Source organism: Scylla paramamosain, chromosome 3 (assembly GCF_035594125.1).
Source record: "Scylla paramamosain isolate STU-SP2022 chromosome 3, ASM3559412v1, whole genome shotgun sequence".
Taxonomy (NCBI): Eukaryota; Metazoa; Arthropoda; class Malacostraca; order Decapoda; family Portunidae; genus Scylla; species Scylla paramamosain.
In genome coordinates this window covers 14,230,001-14,256,031 of record NC_087153.1, presented here as the reverse complement: position 1 = coordinate 14,256,031, position 26,031 = coordinate 14,230,001, and the positions used below count along the sequence as shown (strand labels likewise).

Genomic DNA, 26,031 nt, shown 5'->3' with positions numbered 1-26,031 from the left:
TATTACATAAAATCATAATACAAAATCAAACCATTGCATAACTATTCTTAAACTGGTAAACATGATGGCAAATTTGTTTATCAGGACAAAAAAGGAAGAGTAAATTAAGCTTAGGACTTTATTTATCATGAGAAAGAAGCGGGGAGGGATGGGAGGGTGCTGCAAAACAAGCCCATTTAAAAATTAATAATGCATTTATTTTGTGTCAGAGGAAAAGATAATAACAAATTGATTTATAAGAAGAAATTATAATAAAACTTACCAACAAGGTATGATTTGTATTTCTCCAAGCATGTCTCATCAGCATAAACTTAGAATTAGTGGTGTAGTGCAAGACGGATCACCTCACTATAACACGTGACCACTAAACAAAACCCACACCCACGTATTGTACAGTGAGTACTCATCAACATATGCGTGTAATTTAGCTGTTTCATGGAGCCGCTTTGGTAAGATAACCGAATTGCTGACTAAATCTGACACGAGTTGATGATTCAGAGAGAGAGAGAGAGAGAGAGAGAGAGAGAGAGAGAGAGAGAATTTTATCTTACAAAATTTTCCGTGCATATACTGTACATACTTACCTAGCATCAGCGGCTTGGCGTCTTGGTGAAAAAAAAAAAAAAAGCAGCAGGAAGACATGCTTACCTTCACCTAGCTAGCTCCACACTGGGTGACTGGGCCAACCGTTGTGTGTGTGTGTGTGTGTGTGTGATTACCCATTTACCTCTTTATATTTACAAGAGTGAGTCAAGCTCGTTATCATATTACGCTTTTAATATAAGATGATTATATCTCCTTTAAATTTTAAATACATGCTTATCGCTTGCACACACCATTTCCTGCGGTACTGTATTTCGCTATTATACTACAGTCTATTTACTATACTCGAAGAACTGTATTTCTGAACAACCTTGTTTCCTCGTTTTCATTTGTCATGCTAATATTTTTATGCATATTTTTTGTGTTGGATTTCCTGGTTATTATAAGTCTTGTACATTTATTTTCTTATTACATATTTTGTATTCCATAATCGCGCCCGCCTGTGTGTGTGTGTGTGTGTGTGTGTGTGTGTGTGTGTGAGTAATGAGGGAAACAATAACTACCTCTTTGAACTGTTGTACTGATACGATGATTACCTTCCTTGCTACAGGAATAGCATTTATAAATACGAAAATCTTCCACAGTCCTCTATTATCAAATGGCAGTATTTAGGATAAAGACACAGTAAGCATGTAGATGTAAAGCTTGTGTATATGATAATCGTTTATCTCTGCAAGGCCAGATGACAGAGTATACTGTTTGGCCTAATAGTAGTAGTAGTAGTAGTAGTAGTAAAGGTAGCAGCAGCAGCAGCAGCAGCAGCAGTAGTAGTAGTAGTAGTAGTAGTAGTAGTAGTAGTAGTAGTAGTAGTAGTAGTAGTAGTAGTTCTTTTTATTGTTTCAATTGTTGTTGGCAGTGATGATGATGAACTACTCGGTATTTAGTAGTAGTAGTAGTAGTAGTAGTAGTAGTAGTAGTAGTAGTAGTAGTAGTAGTAGTAGCAGTAGTAGTAGTAGTTGTTGTTGTTGTTGTAGCAGCAGCTGAAGAATAATAATACAAATTTGTTGCAAGCTAATAATGACTCATTTATGATTAGTGTTCAGATTATTTTATTTTCCTTAATGAATTTTCTCGTGATGTCCCTCACCGCGGCACCACCACCTTCCCGCCCTCTGGATGCCATTCCCGGGCCGACTTGGGGAATTTTTCCTACTACACAGAGTAGGCACCGTTTCGGGACTCCCCGTTGCTGCCTTGACTTTCCCTTATGGTGAAAGGGACACACACACACACACACACACACACACAAACACACCTGAGCTGTTAGAGGGACACAAAAATCTGGTTACACTATCATGTGTGTGTGTGTGTGTGTGTGTGTGTGTGTGTGCAAAAATAGATTGTTTTTTTTTTTGCAATATGTGACACATGTTATTTTTGTCGATAAATTACTACCACTACTACTACTGCTACTACAACAACAACAACTACTACTACTACTACTACTACTACTTCTACTACTACTACTGCTGCTGCTGCTGCTGCTGCTGCTGCTGCTGCTGCTGCTGCTGCTGCTGCTGCTACTACTAACTACTACTACTACTACTACTACTACTACTACTACTACTACTAATACATAATACTACATTAAAATAATACCTCCACCCCATGTTTATTGATGTGTCAATTAGGGGCTCCATTACTTGGAGGTCATTAGCCCCAGCTCTCGCTAATGACTGTGGCATCCAACCATATCTAATACTCTATAATATAAACATTAGTTGTTAACTATAAATTCACTCTACCTCTACTCTATCTACTCTTATGCCACTCTCCACCACTGTAGCCTCGCAGTCGAGGCCTCCTAAGTCTGCAGGTATGGGAGTGGAATGCCTTGTCCCCCTGAGACACAGGAGGGCAGATCTGAGGAGGGAGAATGAGAGACGGCACCTCATCCATGCGACGACATGGCTCCTTGGCTGGTGCTTCTTTTCTGCCATTAGGTCGGCTACTACTACTGCTACTAGTACTACTACTACTACTACCACTACTACTAATACCACTACTACTACTACCACTACTGTGTGTGTGTGTGTGTGTGTGTGTGTGCGTGTGTGAACAGAGAAACTAAGAATAGATGCTCAAAGTCGTGTCTTTAGTTTGGACACCAAGCTGTTTGGGAATAAGCTAATACGCTGAATAACTTACATAAATACAGTCCTGAATAGCCACAACACTAAATGCATGCGGTAGAAGACTTTTCTGAAATATTCATTGAACGATTTAGTTAGTAAATGATGAGAAAAAATATGCCTAAAAACACACCAAGACATGCCTGTAAACAAGAAAAATAAGAACCTAACGAAGTCCTATATTCAGAAATGCTTTGCTTTCTCACCACTACTATTTGCTATTGTCACAAAGATGATCAACCGGTTTCTCAAGAGTGTTTTTCCTGTTAATAATGTAGAAATATTAATGATATGTCATTACAACCATAAAAACACCTTTAAAAACCAGTGTAATTTTAACTAAAATCTTTGAATGTAGTATAGAATATCGTCCATAGTGCAACCTGCGGTCTTGCCCAAACAATAAAAACAGCCGCACGAGGCAAGAATAGTTTCGCAAATCAGAGCTGTGAGTATGAGTCTTGAGGAAGGTGCTCATCCACCCTTCACTGCATCCTCCACGAGGGACTTCCCGCGAGGAGTACATTGATCTAGACACCGAGATGGCGTTCACAAAATCCAGCAGGTGAAAGTAATACCTTACCTAACCAGCTGCATCGCGTCGAGGAATCCCAAGACATTGCGCGGGGTATATCTTCTTGAAATGGATACCATACTGTTGTTACTCTCGCTCAGTGTTGGATGGTGGCAGCAAGTGTTGTGGCCAAGATCGGCAGATCGTGGGAGTATAGATACACCACGATCCTAAAGAAGTGGTCTGTGAGATTTGTTTTGTTCCTCTATCGCGCCTTGCCTTGCTTAGCCTGATGCGTGGGGCAGCGGCGGGTGTGGTACTGTCGCTGTTACTGCCGCTACTGCTGCTGGAGGAGTCACACACGTTCGAGGCCGTCGCTGGTAAGCAAAATGACAATGAAAATGATAAGATGTCTTTTCCTGGTTATTGCTGGAGGACCTCAGTATTACTAGTGCATGGTGAATGGTGGTGGCCTTTGTTGTCAATTCATGATGTGGTCGTTGTAGATTTAATGAAACAAGTGACCGAAAAACTATGTGATGGAAAGGACTCGTACTTAACACGGAGAAATAAAAAAAAAAAAAAAACAACTTATCAACAGCAACAACAACAACAATACCCTTATGTACTCTAGCGCCCAGAATGATTAATTACAAGGAAATTACGTGAATATTTTGCGTGTTTCTGTAGTTTGAAGACTGAATATATATATATATATATATATATATATATATATATATATATATATATATATATATATATATATATATATATATATATATATATATATATATATATATATATATATATATATATATATACACACACACACACACACACACACACACACACACACGCACACACACACACACACACACACACACACACACACACACACGAAATTTTTTTTTTACTTAGGATACAGCTACTCTGTCCCAAATAGTTGCTATATATGTGCTGAATGTATAATAAAACAAAATGCCACATATCACTCCCTCACTCCCGTGAAGCATGAGTTGCGTCAGAATGTAATATACGTACTGATATGATGCGAAAATTTGTAATAATTTAATTTTAATTTAGATTAATTTCTTGCAATGCACTCTTTTCTTCCCTTAATGTTTTTTTCTTTTTTTTTTCAATGTGCACTCTCATATATAAGTACACTGGCAGTATCATGTACATGTTACATGACACAATTTCCTTCCTAAAGCATCCCCTACTATGCACTCTAATATACACTGGCCATGTCATGTGCCCCTCCATGTACCCTATTATTTCCAAATACTCTGAAAAACATCATGCATTTTGGAGAAGTATCATGCACCCAGGTTGACTATCATTGCTCTAGACTACAGGAGTACATGACATCCTTTACTATAAAAATTTGTGTCCGAAATGTTGAGGAATTATTGAAAAAAAATATCCAGCAGTGAGAGGGTTAAGCTTTTGTCTGTATTCTTGAAAGGTTTCGGCTTCTCATCTTGACCACTTTCAACAAACTGTCGTGGAAGATACTAAGGTTTTTCACTATTGTTTTCATGACTCCAGGGTTAATTTATCAGGACTTCAGCATCATTAGTGGGTAAAACAGCCACTAGAACCTGAGTAGTGTTTTCTGTGGCCTTTGGAAATAGTCCTCCTCGCTAGTATGTATGTGGACTACTAAAGCTGATTTTTTTTTTTTTTTTTTTTACCGGACAGGTGTGTGGCGACGTGGAGCAGCGACGTGGTTCTCGCCACTCCTGAGGCCTCTGGTGACTGGCAGTGTACGCTCCTATTTTGGGTCTCAAGGAAGGATAGTTTTCCCTCCCCAGCCGAGAAGAGGGCCCGGATTTCTGCCACATCTGAGTCCTGGGGCGGCTGGCAGAGGATGCTCCTCTTTTAGCTTTCAAGAAGGGGCAGCCTTTCATCCCCAGCCCGGGAGCAGCCACTTGGTATGTCTAGCAGGGCACGGGGAGTATTGCGCGGGGTGGGCAATAAGGGCTGTGTTGCTGATCAGTTTGCTGTCCTAAGTTAAACTTAAACATGAATTTGGTAGTGTCATGTTGATTCGTACAGCATTCGCACAGTCATCATGTGCTCTGCCTCTTTCACTGCATGGTTTATTACTAATGCTGCACTAACTTTATTATGTAACTACATCAAATAGTAGCACGGAAAGGTTGAGACATGAAAATGTAAGAGGAAATTTTTTGGCCATTGATAACTCATGCTGAGAGGAACTACGGTGAAGGTTAGCGCGGCGAAGGTTATGCGAGGCAAGAACTGGAGAATAATGAATAATTAATGACGCATGATTTTATTGTGCTGCATAGTGGAGTGCAGCGAGTTACTACCCGCGCTGGCCAGACCGAGTCCGCCACGACTTCACGAGCGAAGGAAAGATGAGTCTTAGCAAGGAGGACGCCAGACAGCCCCGTCGCCTGCCTCTCGTGCAGGCTCGTCACCAGATAAACAACCCACGACGGCAGAAGCAGGACAGCCCTCAGGATCACCGCAAGCCTTCCTCTGATTCCCTCTGGTACTGGGACTGAGAGAGAAAACTGAAACAAACAGCAGCTACGACAGAAAAAAAAAATGAATAAATAAATAAATAAAAATAATAAAATAAAATAATATATATATATATATATATATATATATATATATATATATATATATATATATATATATATATATATATATATATATATATATATATATATATATATATATATATATATATATATATATATATATATATATATATATATATATATATACGAGTATATATATATACATTGCAATGCAGATAATGACGTGGTAAAATTTCACTTGCATCTGATAAATCATGGAAATAACGCTAACTGCCAAGGATGAGGAGTTGCTGCTTTCAGTTTCCTGTTTCTTTTTTTCCTTTTAGAAATAAAGATGCATCACACCCTCGCTATGACCACTGTTGTCACTTCCCTGATCCTCCTTCCTCCGAGCTACCACCAACACACGTGCACCAACAACACACACACACACACACACACACACACACACACACACACACACACACACACACACACACACACACATCACTTAAGAGAATAATACAAACTGGCTTTAGCTACATGGGAATTAAGAACACACTGAAAGAAACACAGGCATACTGTTTAGTACACCCTACAAGTTTTAGTAAAAGGTACCTCAAATCTAGAATCTGACATGTCCTGGAAAGAAGATTATAGGCTTATTAGAGGGCACTAGAAAGAATAATAAGTACCTAACTTAACGTTGGGAGGTAAGAATAAAACATTGTGGTTACATTCTGATTACAAAAATTAAGAAAAAATAAAAGAAAGAAACGGATAATATATGGATAGACAATGAAGGTAATACGACAACCTATTGGATAGGAAGAAGAAGAAAAAAAAAGAAAGAGAGACAGAACAGAACGAGCATTAAATGAAGAGATAGCTATTGTAGGAAGAGTTGCACAGATGAGTAAAGGAAGGCTCGTCTATTCTCGCAGTCTCCGTTTTCTTTCATTTGGACGCCGTGAAACTCTTGTTGTGGTTGTCACTATTATTTGTTATTATTATTATTATTATTATTATTATTATTATTATTATTATTATTATTGTTGTTGTTGTTGTTATTGTTGTTGTTGTTGTTGTTGTTGTTGTTGTTGTTGTTGTTGTTGTTGGCATTCTCATTATCCATTCAAATATTTTCTACTTTGTTTTGAAATTTAAGAAAGAACACTATTGCAGTGAACATGATGATGATGATGATGATGATGCCTTAAGGAACACTGCTGTTGGCACTGGCAGTAGTAGTAGTAGTAGTAGTAGTAGTAGTAGTAGTGATGGTGGTGGTGGTGGCAGACAGTGATAATGATGGTGGCAGAAGAAGTGGAGTGTTGGTGGTAGGAGGCAGGAATAGTGGTGGTAGTGGCAACGGTGGTGGTGGAGGGAGGCGAAAACCAGCGCTTGTAGCTGAGGAGGTAATGGTGTTGGTGGACTAGTGGAGTTGGCGACCAGTCTACCTGAAGCTGCCGGGAGAAAAGGACCGCTTGATTCACTATCCGCGTGTTCTCGACTGCTGGTAAGTGATCAGGATTCAGGACCCCAGCCTGTATACAAACGAACACTCGTACTTATAATGTGGGTGACGTTGTCAGTGGTGTCCTAAAAATTCAAAATAACCAATTACAATAAGAATTGGAATGAAAAGAAGTGGTGACCTTGACATGGAGAGAGAGAGAGAGAGAGAGAGAGAGAGAGAGAGAGAGAGAGAGAGAGAGAGAGAGAGAGAGAGAGAGAGAGAGAGAGAATGTTTAAAGGATAGAAGAGAGTTATTACGCCACAATACGCAGTAGGCAATACATGAGATATGAAAACACTGTCTAGCACAAGAGACGAAGAGCCCAAATTGTTCTGTCGACCTGTGGAAGAAGGGCTAAATGACAGCATGAGATATGAATGATATGTAGGGAATCCCACGATGCTGGGACTCGCATGACCATACATATAAGAGAGGAGAAAATTAGTAGTAAATATGTGAAGTTATTAGTGACACATTCTTATTGTTACTGAGTTTGTGCACAATTTACCGCAAACGCTGAGCTCCAAAATGAGAAGTGAAGTGATCCTGTACTTCTGCAACTATGACATTTGCAGTTTGTAGAGGTGGTTACGGGAAGGACAACCTCTTATTCTTCTATTTAATCTTTTTTTTGTGTAAGACGGAAAAATCTACCGTGGTGCCAATCCCTCAGGAAAAAAAAAAGGATTATTCAAGATTGGAGGATTGCAGCTAAGTGGGGAATACAAAGCTAGGTAGTTTATATCCATCCCAATCGAAATGTAGGGAGTTTGACTCAAGTCTTTAAAACTATGATGCCTCGGCAAAAGCTTTTTTTTATTTTTTTTAATGCATAACTATGTATTTAAGCCAAAAGAAACACTGAATACTGTATACGTAAGATACACTTTGCATCAATGGATCTTATTTACTGGATGAGTTGGGACAGATTCTGGTTGCAGGTATCAACAGTCGTTAAGAATTCTGGCAGTCTCGTCTACCTGTGAGGGGAATAAAGTGAAGTGATGCCAAGTGTTATCCGAACAACCTCCTCCAGCACGAATAGGCATCTCGTCAAGATGGATGTACACGAACAACAAACATATCGCTCATGGCACGATAACGAAGTACCACAGAAGTCATGAGGACGATTACAGCAAAGACTGAACTCTCTAGGAAAGGAGTGGAAAACAGGACCTTGATAGCATGAGGCACACACAGCAAATTTTAAGTTTTAAGAATTGCGTAGCATCGATGACGTAAAATTCTCTGAAGTGAACACGCCGATCAGGAATACTAGAACAGAAACGTAATGTTGATGCCAGCAGCAGCTGTAAAATTTTAAATTGTCTTACTCAGAATTCTGACACCAATCAATGGAATAAACTCATGAGTAACGTATGGAGTGTAAGAATGAAGACTATATTGTTTAGTTAATGAAGAATAACTTGCATACATCTCTGAAGGCAGGATTGATAGAGTCACACACTGCAGCAATAACAGTAGTAGCAGTATCCCATAGCAGGTGGTGGTGGTTGTGTTGAATGTTCACAACAGCACAAGCGTACCTGCGTTCTATTTAGTTGTCCTCAGTGTACTCCTTCCCCTTTTCTTCGCACTATTTTCGCGTTCTTTTTATCCCTTACTTCTTGCACCGCCACAATTGTCCTTACTTTCACCGTCCCCAAGCTGACGCCACGAGAATGTCAAGATAGCGAGGGTGGCACTGTGAATGGTGATCAGCTCGAGACCTTGCCTTGGCGCGTGAATATTTTCTACTGAACGTCACATTCAAGGTCTCCACAGCTCCGGCTAAGGGAAGAGAGACGAGGAACACACTGACACACACACACACACACACACACACACACACACACACACACACAAAGAAAATCAACATGCAAATCTGCACCCCGCAATACTGCACAGCCAAAAGAAGCCACGGTGTCCTTACCAAACGTATGTACTTAGCAACTTGTCTCAGTCCTTTGAGTGATACGACCTGCTTTCACTACTGATGTCATGGTGTAATTCCGAATGGTACCGCTGACAGCAAATGAGGGTTTTGAGTGGCCACCAACTTCCAAGAGGATGTTAGTTAGCCAGTCATCAATATATTACATTGAAAACTATATGGAATAAGATAAACACATGTCTCACCCGCTCTTTTTCTATACCACTAGACCAGCGCAGCCATGGCAAGTAGGGCAAGCCTCCTCGTGATGTTGGCCGCCGTGGTGATCTTGCCTCCACCAGCCTCCTCCCAGAACAGGAAAACCATCGCCAACCCGGACTTCCGTGAGTTGCTCCTTTGCCACCTGTGTCGGGGTAGGAACAGGGAAATTATCCATGATTAGAAACAAGAGTGATAATAGGCCTGTATTCTGAAACGCTTCCTCTCTCACCACGACTGTTTTCAAAGTCCACAGAGATGATTAGCAGGGCTTTCAAGAGTGCTTCTCCTGTTAGTAACGTAAGAATCTTGTTAATCTGCCACTAGAGCTGTAATAAAAAAAAAAAAAAAACTTACAATCCCGTGTAACTTCAATGATAGCCTTTTGAATGTAATGGAGGTGCGGCGTAAAAGCTTTTCAAAATAATGATCCACAGAGAGGATAGGGAAGATTATCATAAGACCTGTGGCATACAAGTGTAGGTGGAGTAGTAATATTTAAGCTTAGTAGACAAAGGATTAAGAATGCAAAGTAGTTGGTCGTGATTTTGTCAGCCTTTCGACCTTGCCGTGGCGTCAGGCTTGTGTAGGCTGCTTTGGCCAGTCCTCAGGGGCTGTCTGTGATAAAAATTCTCACCAAAAAAACTTTCCAATATCTTTAGCACGCTTATTAGACAAATTTATGGATGAGGATGATAGGTGCAAACAGGTAGATAATACGTTTCATGCAGGGAGTGCTACGTGTAAATCTGACGGCTTCTTGCAGCTTTCCTTATTTTCTTATGTTCTTATTTGTAACTAACGCGTGCACTTTTAATACAAGACTGGAGTTCGGTGCGTGTTGTACCGGATGTACTCTTGTCATGCCTCTTGACTGGCCATGGTGAGGGAAAAGTGCCGCAGGAAAATTACAAAGAAATAATAATACATTACTACCACAAAGGACTTTGTACAGTAAGGAGAAAGTGAGTCTGGCAGGCCTCGATCCATTCAGAAATTATCGAAAAATCAGACGTTGGTGTCCCGTGGTGTCTGTTACAATGGTGTCTCTCCCTGCAGCGTGTGGCGAGCCTTACGGACCCAATGGGGAGCTGCCGGAGAGTAGCAGGAGGAAGCGGCAGATCCTCTTCCCCGACGAACCGAAGTACGCGGACTACTTGCAGCTGCTGCTTGGTAAAGCCTTCACACGCGCCAAGGAGGTGAGCGACGCAGGCCCTAAATGAACCTTTCACCCTCAATGTGACTGCTACCTGACTTGCCTGACAGAGCGCTCTCAAAAGGACATATTAATCCTTTTACCTCTGAGATCGCCCTTCGTTAATAGCACTGTGAAAATTGTTTACATGAAGATACAGGAGAAAAAACGAGAAAACAAAGTAATTTTTGTCTTTTCACGTTACAGAAGTATTTGCGAGAGGTTAGCACAGTGTTTAAAAAATTATAGGCATTAAAGGGGAAATCTTGTCTAGGAGTAAAAGATTTAAGATCACTGAGCGTCGAGTCAAAATATCTGGCAGTATACTTCTTTCGTACTTGACTCCCACAGGTTGCTTTGCTTTTGCTAAGAATACGGTGACTGGCCACTCTTTAACAATGACCCTGCCTGAAAATCTTGAAATCTTGACTGGCTCTGACCGGACAGATGTTGCAGGAGTAGCAGTGCTTACTGTGGGCGGCGCAGGTGTGTCCTCAGTCGTGCTCATTCCGTGGATGCTCACAAAATTCTCTCAGATCTTTGCTAACGACTGAACACCGGATGATTCAGGTTTTGTTCTTCCTTCAGAGGTCCCTCTCCCCACGTTGACTATATCATGCTTGCTACTGAAATTCTTCGTCACGATGTTTGTTGTGTCTTGTCTATCTTTGATTCTCAGGAGGCTTGTGGCCCTAATGGAGTCCTTCATACTGCTCCCTGTGACTGTGCTTCCCTCCTTTCTTCTTGCCTGGTTCAACTTTCTCGACTCTGTGTAACAACATCATCTTTTCTTCATGCTGGAAGTTTGCCTACATTCATCCTGTTCCTAAGAAAGAGACAGCTCCAATTCTTCTGACAACCGAATAACAGCTTCAGTTTCCTGTTTTCCTAAAGCTCTTGAGTTTGTCTTTAATAAGAGTCTTGAGCAACCCTCGACAGTATGGATTCCGCTGAGGACAATCTACTGCCGATTTAGCGTTCCTTATTGAACAGTGGTCATCTTCTTTTAGTGATTTTAGTGAAAAATTTTGTTGTTGCTTTAGACGTACCAAAGCGTTGAGTCTGACATAAATCCTTAATGTCTAAGGTTCCCTCATACAGTCTCTATCCATTTCTGCATCTTTATCTCAACTTTACTTTCCGGCAATCTTATTTTTTCTTTCTTATTTATTTATTTATTATTATTTATCATCATTATTTATTTACTTATTTATTTATTTATTTTTTACAGAATACCGAGGATGATGCAGAAGCTGATAAAGGTTTTTGCGGTGCCAACGTCATCAGCGACCAGTTTATCCTCACAGCCGGTCACTGCGTGGAGGGCAGCACTGAGAAGTAAGCAGCACGCAGCCACACTCCACCACGTCTTCCACACTGGAGAGTCGCTCATCTTTCGTAGAGCGATCCAGGAAAAAAACAAACGCAAAGAGAGAGAGAGAGAGAGAGAGAGAGAGAGAGAGAGAGAGAGAGAGAGAGAGAGAGAGAGAGAGAGAGAAAGTAACAGCTTTTGTCCCTTTGCCTAACTTTGCTCCGTATCTATAATTTTTATGAATTATTACTCGGTGTATAGAACCAATAGCTTTAATCAAAATATTTAATACTGTCTAGTTATTCCTCTTTGTGTGTGTGTGTGTGTGTGTGTGTGTGCTTTCCAGCTTCGTTACATTCCTGGTTACTTGATATTCTTCGCAACGCTCCCTCTTACATGCATGTAAGTCACATGATCCGTGAACGTGCACAATTTCCAGCATGATTTTTCCATCATGCACACGATGAGACGTTCTCGTAGCTGCGCCTGAGAGATTCGCTGGTGGACTAGTTCACAGTGACAGACTGAGCTGAGCGACGGGTTTCCCTGAGGCGCCTCATGTACTAATTACTTCTTTTACTTCCAGGATAACAACGGTGATCTTGGGCGACATTGATCTGACCCAAGAGGATGAAGAAAACTCCAGGGTCGGCACCTATGAGATAACAGATATCTTCGTCCACCCTGAATATAGCCAGTAAGTCACATGTAAACATGCGGATGGGCGTAAATTCTCTCTCTCTCTCTCTCTCTCTCTCTCTCTCTCTCTCTCTCTCTCTCTCTCTCTCTCTCTCTCTCTCTGTGGAGAATGGTGCGAATGGTGACGTGTGATGTTTCAGAGAATGGTGAAAAATGCCGCGGCTGGCTGGCTGGTGGAGACAGCTGGCACCACTGGGAAGGTCCCAATGCAATTTTTTTTTCAGTTGATTGTATCTTTGATTTGTGTGTGCCACTAAGAATATGTCTGTGATGATGTCAAGAGATCCTATATTTATAACGACACCTCTCCTTACACCCAGCCTCACTCTTAGCACTCCCTCCCTCCAATGAGACCTGCTAGCGTTAATGGGTAAGTAAGTCCAGGGCAGTGGGTGACATACAGGAAGTTGTTAAGCATTGCTGGAGCTCAAAGAAGCACAAATTTTATGCCTGGTTATTGCTTCCTTAAATACGATCCTTGCTATTCATTACGCATCATAAAGAGGACGATTTTGGTGATGAGGAGCGGAAAGAGAAGGAGGAGGAGGAGGAGGGCAAGGAAGAGATGGAGGAGGAGGAGGAGGAGGAGGAGGAGTTGGTGATGGACTATGCTTGTAGCTTTTCTATCTTTTCTACCTTAGCGACAGCCCAACGCGCTACCACGATGTGGCGCTGCTCAAAACGAAGACAAAAATACAGTTCAACGACGCTGTCTTCCCCATGTGCATATCCGATGAGATTCCAGCCCCGGGAACCATCGTCATCATTTCCGGTTTCGGTTACTACAATGCCAGTAAGAGAGCGTAAGAGAGAGAGAGAGAGAGAGAGAGAGAGAGAGAGAGAGAGAGAGAGAGAGAGAGAGAGAGAGAGAGAGAGAGAGAGAGAGAGAGAGAGACTGAGTAGATTATTATTACATCGTTAGTGTCTCAAGCACTGGAAGAGCTAGAGAGTATCACTATACCTTATCAGTGAAACCTTCATGCTTCCCGTGCCTCCACAGCCCACCGGCCAGACTATCTGCTGGAGGCAAACTTCACGGTTATGGACACAACCGAGTGTGAGGCCATCTACCTGCAGCATGGCCAGGAGGCGTTCGTCAGAGTCAAGTACCCAAACCTGCTGAAGGGAACTGACATCATCTGTGCCATAGACGACGTATCCGACGCCTGCCAGGTATGAACTATAAGACACACGCCTCTGCTTGGACGGCAGGGTCACGTGAAGGGCAGGAGGAAGATCAGACAGGGTGTCACACCAATTTCTGCAGACATTGTTAGAGGCGAAAGTACAAGTGATTCTAAGCAGAAAACGCTTTATGTGCATCGAGTAATTTCTACTTAGAATGATTTATGCTTTCACTTTCAGCAATATCGGCAGAAACTCATGTTACACCATGCATATGTACGCTGTTCACTCGTCTCGTCTCCTTGTCTGTGCTTTCCAGGAGGGAGATTTCAGAACTTCTTGATTCGCAGAAGGATTAGAGAACTTTTCTGTTTCATAACTGGGCAACTCGCGTGTCCCAGTGCAGCGAAAAAGCTCTTGAAAAAAATAAATAAATAAATCAGAGACCTTTTCACTCACAGAGAGGTGCTCAAAGGAGTGCTTTGTTTTGAGCGAATGGGAATTCCCTCTCATGCCTTTGTTCTTCCTCTTTATCTATTACTTGTTTATTTATTTATTTATTTTGGTTAGTGCTGAGACTATAATTTTAAATCTCACTTTTTCTCAGCAGAGGTTATCGACCATTTCCTGTTCCCTAGATAGATAGATATTTAGGTAGATAGATAGAGAGATAGATAGATAGATAGATAGATAGATAGATAGAGAGAGAGAGAGAGAGAGAGAGAGAGAGAGAGAGAGAGAGAGAGAGAGAGAGAGAGAGAGAGAGAGAGAGAGAGAGAGAGAGAGAGTGTGTGTGTGTGTGTGTGTGTGTGCATGTGTAAATTGCTTAAGTTATTTTTTTTTTTTTTTGTATTTCCATCCTGCTCCTGCGAACGCTCTTTAGGGAGACTCCGGTGGCCCAGTACTGAGGGAGAAGGATGGGAAAATGTTCATTGAAGGGATCGTGTCGGGAGGAGCAAACTGCCACGCGAACTTCAAGTCGGTGCTGCCCGGCCTGTACACCAGTATAGCCAAGCAGATAGACTTCATCGACAGGCATGTGTACGGGTCTGCTGCTGCTGTGCCCTAGGTGTGTGTGTGTGTGTGTGGTACAAGAAACATGCTAAAAACAAATGATAGAAGACGTAAGGTTATGAAACTCCCACCAAAGCCATCACAGGAATATGGTATCTTGTATATCACCGTGTTCTGGTTTTGGCGAAGTGACTGAGAGCACAAAACATGCCAACGCTTGTGCCGCCATGCTTATAAGATAACTGTAGTTACAACTGTACAAAAAATAAACGTTGATATACAGGTCTCGAAAATTTTAACCTTACTATTTTAATGTAGTATCAACAAAATAAGCAATACGAATCACTTAAAGATGTATTTGTTGCCAGCAACTTAACGGATAGGCATAATAATGAAATAATTAACAATCCACACGTGTGTTTTACTTTCCTTACTCGATGCCTGTACCTTGAGTCAGTGGCAGCGTTGGAGAAGTAATGACGATCAGCAAGGCTCTCTGACAGCATCTCTGTGTGAAAATCTAAAACTGCGTCCAGCGTGGAGATAAGAAGGGTTTTATTATTATTAACTCTATGGTGTCCACTGTTCTGTTGCCCGTTTTTTTTTTTCCGACGCCCTGTTCTCTCATCAGGTTTATTTCCAAAGGCCAGGGAGGCAGTTCTATAATTAGTCGGGTTGTCGTGGGTGTTTTTCCTACTGATGATCTACAATCCCCGTCAAACCAGCAACAGGAAAATGAAAACCCTCTTGAAAAACCCAAGTATCCTTCCTATTGATGATCTAGACTCCTCGTTAATCCGGCAATAGGAGAACGAAAAACCTTTTGAAAACCACAGTATCTTTCACCAAAGTCTTAACCTTCATTATTCGATTATACTTTTGACATCTTTAGAACTGGCACTTCGTTGGACCCTTTTTTTTTTTTCTCTCTCTCTCTCTCTCTTTTTGTTGCCCTTGGCCAGTGCCCTTCTTAAATGATGAACCCCAGCACGCTTAAGAATATGAAGCCATGCAAGACAACATTAGTATATTGGCAGAGGCGGCGTTTGGGAGGCGGACAGTGGTGGTGCTTAGAATGGTGCTTGTTATAGGTGGTGGTAGTGACGGCAGTGATGGTGGTAGGTGATAGATAAGGGCGGTGGTGGTGAATATGATAACATAAGAAAACATAAGAAAATAAAGGAAGGTGCAAGAAGCCATCAGGCCTACACGTGACGGTCCCGGTATGAAAATTGCACACTTATCTCCAGCTATCATCACCAACCATAAATTTGTTTAACCTTCTTTTAAGGCTCCCTAATGACTCAGCACTAACAACCTGATTACTGAGTCCGTTCCATTCATCCACCACTCTATTTGATAACCCAATTCCTTCCTGGTGGTGGTGGTGGTGGCAAGTAAATATAGCTAATTAGGTGGTGGTGGTGGTGGTGGTGGTAGGCATAGGGCAGAGGTGACAATAGTGGTGGTGGTGGTGGTGAACAAGGAACAGTGGCGGCAGCGGTCTTAGTGGTGGTGGTGGTGGTGGTGATAGTAGGTAAGAAGCGGTGAAGCAATGGTGGTGGTGGTGGGTAAGGGCAGTGGTGGTGGTGGTGGTAGCGGGACGAGTTGCCCCGCAGCAGGAGGGTGAGCTGATCAGTCCATACCAAGTTGGCGGTTGAGCAGGAGCAGTATTGCCACTCACCTGCACAGGTAAGGTAAAGACAGTAACGTGAATATTCTCTCTCTCTCTCTCTCTCTCTCTCTCTCTCTCTCTCTCTCTCTCTCTCTCTCTCTCTCTCTCTCTCTCTCTCTTTAATGTTACGTAATTAATGTATCCACACTTCCACTGATGATGATGGGAACAACAACAACAACAACAACAACAACAGTAATGACAACAAAAAAAGAAAAAAAACAATAACAACAACAACACTGACAGTTCCACGTGGACCGAGTTATAGGAAACAGCTGAATTCCTTTAGGGAACTGAGAGGTTGTGTGTTTGGCTTATTGATACCAAGGTCAACGAGACGCAAACACCCTCACCCCTGTCCCACCACTCCGATTCACACTCTTCCCCTTCCTTCTCTTCCTTCTTCTTCTTCTTCTTCTTCTTTTTCTTTTTCTTTTTCTTCTCTGATTCTGAATACATGATACGTAGACCGTTGGACGTGGGGATTGTTGCATAGCATGTATATTCCAGTTAGCTGGTTGGTGGAGAGGAGGAAGCCGAGTGTGTATCACGTATGTCTGTCTGTATTGAGGCGATGCTGTGATAAATTAATGCGTTGTTGTTTTGGTGAAAAAGAGCCTTCACTCTTTTTCATCATCTTTTCCCCTCCTCTCCCCCTTTCCTGCTCTTCTTCTAAATGTAGGTATATGAATTAAGAACACCTAAGGATCTAAGGACGATCTAAAAATGTTGTTGAGTTGCGTACAGTGCAAAGAAACAATTAGAATTATTACATGGACCATAAAAGAACATATCAGTTCCCAAGGACAGAAGTATGTGTTTTAGCCCTGATTTCATGGTGCTCCTGCTCTCGTACTGCCTTCCCTCAGGAGACATTAGGTAAGGGAAGTTAGCCTAGACCTTCCGAGTCCCGCCAAGGCTCCTACGTCACCGCTCTCCCACCTCTCCTTCCTCCTACACTAAGAGCTATTGTCCTCCAGCGGCGTGTTTAGCAAAAGAGGAAAAAAAGAATGCGCGTTAAAAGTTTCTTCTGAGTTTTAAAATAGTTTGCATTTTCTTTTTTCAGTCTCTCTCTCTCTCTCTCTCTCTCTCTCTCTCTCTCTCTCTCTCTCTCTCTCTCTAATCTCTCTCTAGGAAAGATAAAAACATTTGCTTTAACATATATTAAACAGTTTGAAGAAAACACCTACAAAACATTAAAAGAAAAAAGAAAAAGAAAAAAGTCGTATGTATTTAACTTGAACCGCGCGTGAATCCCAGAAAATCATTGTCGTGTCGCAATAAAAATTTCCTGTCTGGCTGGTGTTGTAAATGTGTTGGTCACAGCACACAATAACGAAAAGAAATTACAGACAGAAACTATGGCATATGTAGATCAGTGTCAGAAAAACATACAAAAAAAAAAAAAAAAGGAAATAAAGCCGGAAACTGAGATTAACACATATTCTGAGTCAGGATTATTAAGAATGTTGCCTCTCCGAAACGCCAAAAACCTTGAGTACCGCCTGCCTGCTCGCTGTGATGAGGCAGTCGTCTCTGCATGGTGGGTGTGTGGGTGTGTGCGTCCTGCTGCGGCCCAGTTGTCTTCCTGCCCAGTTTCATTCCTTCCGACACAGGTCTGGCAGCCAGGTGTTACACTTCCATTTCCAGGGTCAGCGCAGTCTTTTAAGCACACGACGCCTTTCATCAACATCAACACATCACTTGCACCATCAGAATCACGCATTTTCGCAGTGAATCCACTAAAAAAAGTAAACAATCCAGGAGACATGTGTGGATGTGGCGGGCAAGGTAACATGTAAACACAAGCAGGTGAACGGAGTCGCTGATTGGACAAATCAACGCGTCCTGCGGTCTTTCATTGGTTGTACGTGACTAGACAGCACGCACTGCGCCGCCGCCACACAAAAGCAGAGAACGTACGATTTAATTAAGGGGAGGTTACGGTGTTAGCCAGGCCATGACCCCACTAAAAGACAGGAGGAAATTCGTCCTGTTGACCGTCAAGTTCTGCTCCTGCGCTCAAATAAAGGAAGACCTGGGGCGTAATGATATACTCGTATTTATATAATTAATTTCTGCTACAGGTCGGCATTATTGAGACCATCTATTTTAATCTTCCTCTCAGTTTCTTGTCGCGTCACCACAACGACAGAGGCGCAGGAGTGGTCGTGCTAGGAATGCATACCAAACAAATCGATCCTATGCGTACTGAAGCACACCTGCACCGACACTGATGAGCGCTGGCAACGATGGGCGATAATACCAAAAAATTGTAGCTAATGATACACCTCTGGAACTTAACTAAATGCTCATCACATTACAAAATAAATGTAATACTAATTACTTATTACAAATATTTCTTGTAAAATTTTGAAAATACTCTAAATGTTGTTTTTTCTGTTAAATAGGCATGAATCTTGAATTTCTAAAAAAAAAAAAAAAATCAATAATGTGTATTACAATGCAATGCATTTGACCACAGCCATATCAACATATACAACGTATGCCAACGTTAAGCAACAAAAGCAAAGCGGCAGCAAACAGCCAGCAGGGATGTGTTCAGGATAAGTAATAATTCACGAGCACGAGGTGACACGAGAGTGGAGGAGACACGTGGCCGCGGCGTGGCGCTGCTCAAGGTCCTCACACCGGTACTTGAGACAGGCGCTAGTGACGTGAATGGTTTAATTTATGCAATAATTGTCACATGGTAAAAAAAAAGTCATAAAAAATGCAGTATATAGATTAAAAATTGCATTCAAATAAGTAAGAGGATTTAAGTATTATTTTGTTATTAAAGAAAGATGAGAAAGGGAGGGGGGAACGCAGAAAGTAAAGATGAGGAGGCAGAATAACGCCTGCACGTAGCTAAGACCTAAATCTTCTTGTACCCATTCTATTTTCCGTTTTATTAGCCCAGAGAAGCAGCGCAGCCATGGCGAGAGTGTCCTGGGTGGGGAGAGCGCGGTGCCTGCTGGTGGTGGTGGTGGTGGTGATGATGAGAACCAAGCCGGCTTTCTCCCAGGACTTCCCCACTGTCGCAAAGAGCATCGCCAATCCGGACTTCCGTGAGTTTCTCCCTCTGCGTCTCACACAGGCCCGTATTCTGAAGTGCTTTGCTTTCTCACCACTACTATTTTTAATGGCCACAGGGATGATTAGCCGAGTTCTAAAGAGTGTTTCTCCCATTAATAATGTAGAGAACTTGTTAATCTGCCATTAGAACCATAAGAAGCACAATTAAAAACCAGTGTAACTTCAACAATAGCCTTTTGAAAGTAGTGGGGGTGCGGTGCAGAAGTGTTTCGGAGTATGGACTGCAATAGGAAAGTAAAGAGAGAGGGGAAGTAGCAGCAGGGTGTGAATGAGGAGTTGGGTGGACAAGAGCGTGGCTTGTACGAACAGTGCAAACAGGATGAATACATGAAACCAGAAGGAAGAAGAGAGGAACCAGGAATAATAAAAGGGGAGTAGTAGTAGTAGTAGTAGTAGTAGTAGTAGTAGTAGTAGTAGGAGGAGGAGGAGGAGGAGGAGGAGGAGGAGGAGATGATTAGCATTGACACGGAGTCATATGTGGCCCGGTTAGTAGAAGTATGAGGCCATAACACGAGACCGGTTTTGTACTGTAGCATTCCCTTGTAGGAACTTCCGTTACAAGCGTCAGTGTGAGGTAAGTACAAAAAACCGGCAGTTTTGTTTGTATGCATGGTACAGCTTATACAGCGAACTCTTGTCTCGTTTGCAGATGAAGTACTGTTAGACCGCAATCCTCGTGCTCTTATTTTCCCTTGCACATGTTCAGCACCACAGCAGCACCATAATATCTACTTCATTGTTCAGCTGAAGAAAGTAGAAATATGTAACAGAACCACACTGACCCGAAATTAATCCATTATCAGACCAAATAAGTTATTACAAACACTGCACTGAGAGAGAGAGAGAGAGAGAGAGAGAGAGAGAGAGAGAGAGAGAGAGAGAGAGAGAGAGAGAGAGAGAGAGAGAGAGAGAGAGAGAGAGAGAGATGGGGGGGTAGAAAGTCCTTACTTATGTCCATCTATCATCTCTAATTACAGTACTGTCTCATCTTTTTTTAAAGGTGTCAATTACATTTTTATTAACAATTTAACTTGCCCATTAGCCATAGGATAGTGAGGGTATGTTGGTTTCTGTATAGAGTTAAAGTGGCGACGGCTACTCGCTGGTAACTATTGGCGCTCCTTGCAGCCTGCGGGGAGCCTTATGGACCGAATGGGGAGCCGCCAGCAGGCAGGAGGGTGGCGCGGCAGATCATCTTTCCTGACGAAGAGATCTACCACCACTACTGGGCCCAGCTGATGCACCGGGGTGAGCCTGGCGTACGCGGAGGAGAGGTGAGCTATCTCTTGCATGAATGTTAATTAACATCTCGGTGAATAACTTTAATTAACCTGCCTCTCATCTAGCATGCTATGACCGTATTGCGGCAGGTGCATAGATCATAACCTGCATTTCGTTGATTTTTTTTTTTTTTTTAACAAGTAAACAATTATGTGCAAAAGATCTTCAGCTTAGATTTCTTATGACAATGATGAAACCAGACTTGGTAAGAAAAACGTTTGAACACTTGGCTACGGGAAGTAAGATTTCTTGACAGCATCTAATTGTTTGTGTGTTTACTTCCCCATGCGTTTTTGGGAGAGGCATTTCCAGTCTTTTTCTGCAGATTACAAGGGGAAGTATTATTTGGTTCTTTCCGAGGGTTTTAAGGGGAACAAATCGATTTAAGATGGTGAGACAAAAATCCAAGAAGCATCAGTCCCCCTTAACCGAATCTTCGTTTATTTAATGTTAATTAACCCATTCAGGCCGCCTTACTGACGACAAGATGACGACTTTGTCTTAGGAGTTAAGAATCAGGATTTTAGTTTTACTTTTTCATTTCTCTTCCTTAATTTTCTGAGATGCAAACCGAATTCGCTGCGCCACATACTACACTATCACTTGTCACTTATGCATAACAAGATCATCGAAATAATTTTCTTATAAACTGTCTTATTAGCAATTTTACTTTCTGTATTTGTATATGTATTAATTTAAGCAGTCGCGAATCTCCTCATTATCTTCCTCCTCTTCCTTCAGGCACCTCTCAAACCTGTGGATGAAACTGACACGTTCTGCGGTGCTTCTGTCATCAGTGATCGGTTCCTCATCACAGCTGCACACTGCATATACGAAGCCCCCAACCCGTAAGTATTCCTCACCGGCAACCTGCCCCACCTCGAACGGTGCCAGCCACCAGTGCTACAGTCCAATATCCAGGCTTCAGCGGCGCCTCGCGGCGATGTCTCATCTCTCCAAAGAGGGTTTTTAGATAATTTCACATGCAAATATCCAGAAATGCAAGCTCCTCTTATACAACGAAACAGTGTAACGTGCATTATCGACAGATCGGCTCGAAATTAACATTTATATTGGTGTTATTTATTTTTTTAAGTACAATACTATACTGTGATAACGAATCTTTATTGCAAAGATACAAATATCGGGTCTGCGCCTCTGTCCGGATGGCAACCTTTTAGTGATCGGCGCGGCGTAGGGAACACCGACCCACACTAATTAGACCTAGTAATGAATAAATCATTTTCTCCACGTCTGGTTCACACCGTCCTGTCTGAAGATGGAATACACAGTGCAGTGGTGGTCAATGCCAATGCCTTGCCTTGACACCAAGCCCGAGCGGCGGTGGCCCTTCATAAGCAAAGACAGGAAAAGTTGGGAATGGAAGAAGTGAACAGGAGCACGACAGAGAGGGTGGAAAGTGCATGGCTGACAAAAACACGCGAACGTCGGCTCACCCGTCACAAGTCAGGCTCCATGCAACACAATTATGAAGTGTTACAAAACAGGACCAAGGCTGAGGAAACCGATCCCAGATTATAACACAGCTGCTATAAGAGTAACAATACCCCATGAACTACTGCATCAACATTCCTATTGCTCAATTGTCTGATGATTATTGTAGATCAGCACTGCTACAGTGAGCACAAAATTATTCCTTGCGAGAAAAGAGATGAAGGACAGATTAAAAAAAAAGTGTTATTTTGGAAAAGATTAAAATACGTGCCTCAAACTGAAGCACCATGCCTCTACAGCAAACACGTACATACACTTACCGAAGGAAAGGTGCACAAAGTCAAAAGAAAGACCAAGGTAAGTCTGGCGAGGTGCAGCTTAAACCAACCTGGGTAGCGAAAACATAAGAAGATAAGAAACTGTGAGATGAGTTACAGAATGGGTAAGGAAACTTAAGTCATTCCCGAGGTGTCATGATGCCCCTCTTGAGATGGATGGAGTTCAAGTCGACGGTGTAACACAGAATAATGCTCCAGTGGTTAACAGGATAGAGGGAACAAGGAATCTCAATCCATGTTAATTCTTTCAGCACTGATTCCCTTCCTTGTCAACAGGGTGAACTCAGTGCGGCTGGGAGACATCAACCTGAGGACAGACCGTGAGAGTAACTCCAAGCCCGTGGACCACGAGATTACTCTTATCATCACTCATCCAGGCTACGAGTGAGCTCAACACACACACGCACACACACACACACACACACACACGTATTCATAATTTCCCATGCACATTGAGTAGTAACAGCAGTAGCAATAGTAGTAGTAGTAGTATTAGTAGAAGTAGTAGTAGTAGTAGTAGTAGTAGTAGTAGTAGTAGTAGTAGTAGTAATAGTAGTAGTAGTTTAATAATAATGATAATGATAATAATAATAATGATAATAATAATAATAATAATAATAATAATAATAATAATAATAATAATAATAATAATAATATTATTATTATTATTATTATTATTAGTATTATTATTATTAGTATTATTACCATTATTATTATACTATTATTATTATTATTATTATTATTATTATTATTATTATTATTATTATTATTATTATTATTTACATCACATTTTAGATTATTGAGATGTGACCACCGCTGACACTTCCCCTCATCAGTAGGAAGACGAGAGAGTGGGCAGAAACATTAGAAAACATAAGAACATAAGGGAAGCAGCAAGAAGCCATCAGGCCTACACGTGGCACTCCCTGTGTGAAACATACCTACCTATGTCCACCTATCATCCCATCCATAAATGTGTCTAATCTTCTTTTAAAGTTCCCTAATTGCTCAGCACTAACATCATGATTACTGAGTCCTTTCCATTCATTTACCATCCTATTTGAAAACCAATTCCTTCCTATCTCTTTCTTAAATCTAACTTTTTCAAGCTTGAACCCATTATTTCTTGTTCTATCTTGATTACTGATCTTGCGAATTTTGCTTCTGTCATCCTTGTTATATCCCCTATACCACTTAAAGGCCTCTATCAGGTCCCCTCTTAACCAATCCCTATGGAATGCAAATTTAAAATTTTCAGTTTCCTTTCGTAAGGGAAACCTCTTATCAATAAAGACAATCATAATGACGACAATAACAATGATAATCACCTCTCTTCTGTTCTCGCCTCAGTCCAGAGAAGAGTATGCGTCACAATGATTTGGCGCTGCTCATGACCAAGGAGAAGATACAGTTTAATGATATCGTCTTCCCGTACTGCATCTCTGACCAGCCTCCCGCCCCTGGAACTCTCGTTACCATCGCTGGCTTCGGACTCTTTAATGCCAGTAAGACGTGTGTGTGTGTGTGTGTGTGTGTGTGTGTGTGTGTGTGTTGGTGGGTGGGTGGGTGTGTACTTGAGCGGGAACTGATTTTTGTTAGTCCCCGATTTGTTGGTTCAGTCGGATCTGTGTTCCAATCTAGGCCAGGAGTAACACGGGATGCCTTGCAACTAGCGCACCCACCCACCGCTCCGAAAGCGTTCCGTTGCCGAACCATGCTTGGGGAAAGTAACTTTAGTACTCCGTGTGGCAAAGTGTGTGTGTTCCAAGCATTGAAGTGTTGAACGTTCATGCCAAAAGTACAGTAAGTTATGAAGTGTAGGACTGTTCCCAAATGCCGTAATCCATGTTGCCAATAACGCTTTCCTTCCTTCCTCCACAGCGACCAAGCCTGACCACTTACTCGAGGCAAACTTCACGGTGATGGATACTGCCGAGTGTGAGAAAATCTACCAGGAGCATGACCAGGAGGCGTTCCTCAGGGTCAGGTACCCAAACCTGCTGCAAGGAACTGACATCATCTGTGCCACAGACGACACATCGGACGCCTGCCAGGTAAGTAAGTCTTTGTCCAGGCTGCCGGGTGATGTCCAAGGGATGAAAGAAAGGATCCTTTATCTTACTTTTCAAGAGGCAAATATCGTATATCAATTTAATTTTTGTCTAACTAAAAATGGTTAACAAATTCTTTATTATTCACTAAAACTATATATATATATATATTTTTTTTTTTTAACCGCCGTTTGCGATCGCACCATCAGGGGGACTCCGGGGGACCGATGTTCATGGTAAAGGACGGAAAGCGCTACTTGGAGGGCGTCGTATCGGGAGGAGCCAGCTGCCGCGCAAACTTCAAGTCAGTGCTGCCCGGCCTGTACATCAGTCTGGCTAGGCACGTTCACTTTATCAGCGATTATGTGCTCGGGCCACCAGTAGATGTGTCCTAAGTGTGTGTGTGTGTGTGTGTGTGTTTTTGTGTGGAGATTAGGTGTGTTCTTCTGAACTATATACATCCCCCTTTCCCAGTATCCTTCTCAGTACGAAGTGACTCCCTGTTTCATGAGCCATTCCTCGCCTCCACTGTGTTGTGCCTGACGTTCCGAGGTGCAACAGTTTGACTCACCTCCACCTTTGGTCTTTAAATACAATCAGTTTAAGTTACCTTTGTGCTCTGCTATCGTGGAATCAAAGAAAGTGCATGGTAGGTGCTACTGCAGTGGATGTACCCTACTCATCACATTATGTCGTGAGGAACAGGCTTGATGATTTTTGTTATTCCTGTTTTGTTACTCTATTGAAATAAGAGACAATTGTTACGTAATACAATTACTGTCTGTTATTTACTCCACCTCCAGTCCAAAGTCGAACAGAAACAAGTGAAAAGATCAAGAAATTTCACTTATTTTTTTCGACTTCAAGCGAATTAATACAAACAACTGATCAGTTATAGCACAGGGATAAGGAACGTTAGGCAAATGCAAGAACAACAAGCTATTAAAACGAAAGCAATATGGATCACGCCACTGGTTGACCATAAGCAAAAGACTCAAGCTTTTCAGCGTTAGACTCAAAAATTTCCTACACAAAGTGACCGAAGTAAATCCTCTCCTATTGATTAGAAGCATGGATGAAGACCAGACGATATCCAAGTTTTTTTTTTTTTTTTTAAGATGTAAGATATACGAGGAAGATCCTGGGATACTCTCAAAGCCACCAAAGGCTTCACAAAACAAAATAGCAAAATAAGAAGATAATGAACAGGAAGGAAAAATGGAAGCTGCTAAAACCTTAAAAAAAATAAATAAATAAGAGAAAGACAGCTAATGACACCCAAAAGAACTTCAGAAAGATTTAAGGAACT

The 26,031-nt window shown here is 41.8% G+C and overlaps 3 protein-coding genes and 2 long non-coding RNA genes across 8 annotated transcripts in view; 3 read left to right on the top strand and 2 right to left on the bottom strand.

Moving 5' to 3' along the window:
* Positions 1–771, bottom strand: part of LOC135090983 (ubiquitin conjugation factor E4 A-like) — a 28,380-nt gene extending 27,609 nt beyond the window's left edge. The window contains exon 1 of one of the 2 annotated variants that reach the window (XM_063988280.1): positions 649–771. The gene's annotated coding sequence lies outside the window, so the exon portion shown is untranslated. Of the gene's footprint in view, positions 1–584 lie in introns of both variants that reach the window. The other variant, XM_063988266.1, reaches the window with a different exon arrangement.
* A 2,644-nt stretch (positions 772–3,415) lies between these two features.
* LOC135091003 (uncharacterized) lies at positions 3,416–5,855 on the top strand. The gene is made up of 3 exons (XR_010262242.1): positions 3,416–3,629; positions 4,954–5,186; positions 5,568–5,855. It is a non-coding gene; the product is annotated as an uncharacterized LOC135091003 (long non-coding RNA).
* Positions 5,856–7,305: 1,450 nt separating this feature from the next.
* Positions 7,306–15,234, top strand: LOC135090973 (chymotrypsinogen B-like). Its single transcript, XM_063988224.1, has 8 exons — positions 7,306–7,326; positions 9,489–9,603; positions 10,538–10,677; positions 11,905–12,011; positions 12,572–12,682; positions 13,326–13,477; positions 13,685–13,857; positions 14,693–15,234. The coding sequence occupies exons 2-8, from the start codon at positions 9,501–9,503 to the stop codon at positions 14,876–14,878; spliced, it is 972 nt and encodes a 323-aa protein (XP_063844294.1). The 5' UTR covers positions 7,306–7,326; positions 9,489–9,500; the 3' UTR covers positions 14,879–15,234.
* Positions 7,481–18,125, bottom strand: LOC135090980 (uncharacterized). Its single transcript, XR_010262225.1, has 2 exons — positions 18,001–18,125; positions 7,481–9,623 (listed from the first exon to the last, which is right to left on the bottom strand). It is a non-coding gene; the product is annotated as an uncharacterized LOC135090980 (long non-coding RNA).
* LOC135090956 (CLIP domain-containing serine protease B4-like) lies at positions 16,357–25,496 on the top strand. 3 transcript variants are annotated; one of them, XM_063988204.1, is made up of 8 exons: positions 16,357–16,515; positions 19,417–19,569; positions 20,726–20,871; positions 21,620–21,726; positions 22,948–23,055; positions 24,022–24,176; positions 24,553–24,725; positions 24,932–25,496. In XM_063988204.1, the coding sequence occupies exons 2-8, from the start codon at positions 19,437–19,439 to the stop codon at positions 25,115–25,117; spliced, it is 1,008 nt and encodes a 335-aa protein (XP_063844274.1). In that variant the 5' UTR covers positions 16,357–16,515; positions 19,417–19,436; the 3' UTR covers positions 25,118–25,496. The 3 variants fall into 3 exon arrangements, with proteins under 3 accessions (XP_063844274.1, XP_063844284.1, XP_063844265.1); XM_063988214.1 differs by having other exon boundaries at positions 16,371–16,520; XM_063988195.1 differs by lacking the exon at positions 16,357–16,515 and adding an exon at positions 18,003–18,114.
* The last annotated feature ends 535 nt before the right edge of the window (positions 25,497–26,031 follow it).

Excerpts from the sequence above, each read along its gene's own strand:
- LOC135090973 (XM_063988224.1), top strand. The coding sequence starts at position 9,501 with ATGGCAAGTAGGGCAAGCCTCCTCGTGATGTTGGCCGCCGTGGTGATC. Across the intron at positions 12,012-12,571 it reads GTGGAGGGCAGCACTGAGAA|GATAACAACGGTGATCTTGG; the intron begins GTAAGCAGCACG and ends TTTTACTTCCAG. Across the intron at positions 13,478-13,684 it reads TTTCGGTTACTACAATGCCA|CCCACCGGCCAGACTATCTG; the intron begins GTAAGAGAGCGT and ends GTGCCTCCACAG.
- LOC135090956 (XM_063988195.1), top strand. The coding sequence starts at position 18,039 with ATGGTGGGTGTGTGGGTGTGTGCGTCCTGCTGCGGCCCAGTTGTCTTC. Across the intron at positions 20,872-21,619 it reads CTGGCGTACGCGGAGGAGAG|GCACCTCTCAAACCTGTGGA; the intron begins GTGAGCTATCTC and ends CTCTTCCTTCAG. Across the intron at positions 21,727-22,947 it reads ATATACGAAGCCCCCAACCC|GGTGAACTCAGTGCGGCTGG; the intron begins GTAAGTATTCCT and ends CCTTGTCAACAG.